This window comes from Propithecus coquereli, unplaced genomic scaffold (genome assembly GCF_000956105.1).
Source record: "Propithecus coquereli isolate 6110/MARCELLA unplaced genomic scaffold, Pcoq_1.0 Scaffold6, whole genome shotgun sequence".
Taxonomy (NCBI): domain Eukaryota; kingdom Metazoa; phylum Chordata; class Mammalia; order Primates; family Indriidae; genus Propithecus; species Propithecus coquereli.
The window spans coordinates 7,467,161-7,469,352 of NW_012151951.1; the positions used below are offsets into that span (position 1 = coordinate 7,467,161).

The window sequence follows — 2,192 nt, forward strand, 5'->3', positions numbered from 1 at the left end:
TTTATAATATGGTAAATAATAAGTGACTGGAGTCCTCAACTTTCAAGCATTTAAAACGGTCCTGAGATTTACAAAGAATGAGAACTACTATCCTAGGTGCTTCAAATCAGCTGTGAAGTTGAAAAAAAAATCTGTTTATTTGGTTCTCTCTGCGGTGTAACAGTTTAACATGACAGATTCTTAAGCTTGAGATTTTCACCTTAATAATGAAAATGAGAGGGAAAGTGCAGCAGAAAGAAGACTGGACTGAGAGAAGCCCGGTAACTAAAATTTAGTCTTGACTTAACCTCTAACCAGCTGCTGACTAAGGATAGGTCACTCCGCTGCACACAACCTCCCCAGGCCTTCCTCTCCTTCACCTAAAATGAGATGGTCCAGTCAGTCACCTTCAAGGGCAGGGGCATCACAGTCTCTGGGATATTATTTTTTCAAACTACACATTCACTCCCTGGCTTCCCCTGAAGACACTGATGCATCCCTGCCTTGAGAATTAGTACACGCGATAGCAGCCGTTACTGACGGCCACAGGTTATGCTTGTGAATGCTGTGACGCTGTGGAAATAGAAAACGTCTGAAAAACCACTGCACTGACTTACCTTTAAGGCCCCTTCTGGACGTAAAATTATTATCAAAGATGGAACCATTTCCATCATGCACGCATGATGATGCTCCCCTCTCCCCTTCCTTTCTCTCAGCTACTCCAGACTTTTTGTCTGTGTACCAGGGCAAAGAGAGTGAACAGAAAAGTCCATAGTGTCCGGTCTAACTTAGATTGTCCCTCGAGGTTGAGGGGCAGCTCTGAGACTGCCTGTTTATCACCTGGCAACGTACATCAGCACTTGTGTAAGCTAGAGTCCTAGGATGTGCCATAGAAGATGAAATCCACTGTATTTTGCCCTTTAGAAAAACCCCAAAAGGGAAAATTCTTGCCCCCACCCCCACCCCCACACAGGGTCTTGCTCTGTTGACCAGGTTAACGTGCAGCAGTATCATCATAGCTCACTGCAACCTCAACTCCTGGGCTCAAGCAATGCTCCTGCCTCAGCCTCTTAAGTTGCTGGGACTACAGGTGCGTGCCACCACGCCCAGCTAATTTTCTATTTTTCGTAGAGATGGGGTCTTGTTATGTTGCTCAGGTTGGTCTCAAACTCCTGGCCTCAAGTGATCCTCTCACCTCAGCCTCCCAAAGTGCTGGGATTACAAGTGTGAGCCACTGTGCCTGGCCTAGGCAATTCTTACTTAGACCAGCTTTTTTAATTTGGAAGCAGTGAATGGAATGAGGCCTGACCAATGAAATTCTTGTGAAGAAGATGAGAAGGTTTTATTTTGGATTAAGAATCTTGAAGAAACCTACTACTTCTTTTGGACCAATCAAGTGTTCTTATTTGAACATGACTTATTTGCTTACCTTATAGCCAAACAGAAAGAGTCCAAAGAAAAGGCTGTAGAGATCTGCTGTCAAGATGCCCAGGTTGACAGAGGTGGCACTAGTGGCTTTAATCACCAAAGGCATGAAGCTGTACAGGCAAAACATACAGAGGGCAAATGCCACGAACAGCAAGGCTGTGAAAAAATGGAATATCTAATATTACGGGAAGGAATCAGAAGACAAAAGAACTTGAGGCTTGGCTGCCACATAAAACTCCCTGACTCTTTAACATATTATCTACAAGGCCCCTTGTTAACAGTTAGCATTGCAAATCAGACTACAAAACTCTCTGAAAAAAAAAATACCAATAAGAAGTTGTAATGTAGATAAGGACCTCAAAAATCCAGCTGGGTGTTGGATGGTCAAGGCTATAAAATCTTGCTTATGGTGTGACCGAGCCAATGGCTCTTACCACTTCTTGCCATCCACCCTCCCAGGGCAGAGTGATGTCTGTGATGAAAGGTCAAGAAAAATCACTCATCTTTTCTTTGCTTTTATTTGTTTGGTTGGTTGGACATGATTTGTGTAATTTAATTCAGAATAAAGTGTTTTGAAGGCATCAAAGACAGTTATTAGGTCCACTGCATTTGTTCATCTCGTTAAAGTAAACGCCCCAAGGCAGCGCCGTATAACTATCCTCTTTAGGACGGTGCTCTTCATGTAGATGCTGACTGCAGCAGCAGGATCTCTGCTCGCAACCACTTCTTTAATCTCACCCCATGTCCAACACCACACACACACACACACACACACACACACACAC

At 43.8% G+C, this 2,192-nt stretch overlaps 1 protein-coding gene across 1 annotated transcript in view; it reads right to left on the reverse strand.

The window, feature by feature from the left end:
• Positions 1 to 2,192, reverse strand: part of SLC35F2 (solute carrier family 35, member F2) — a 56,955-nt gene that overhangs the window by 4,471 nt on the left and 50,292 nt on the right. The window contains exon 5 of the mRNA XM_012659125.1: positions 1,409 to 1,563. Coding sequence (XP_012514579.1) covers positions 1,409 to 1,563 — 155 coding nt within the window. The remainder of the gene's footprint in view (positions 1 to 1,408; positions 1,564 to 2,192) is intronic.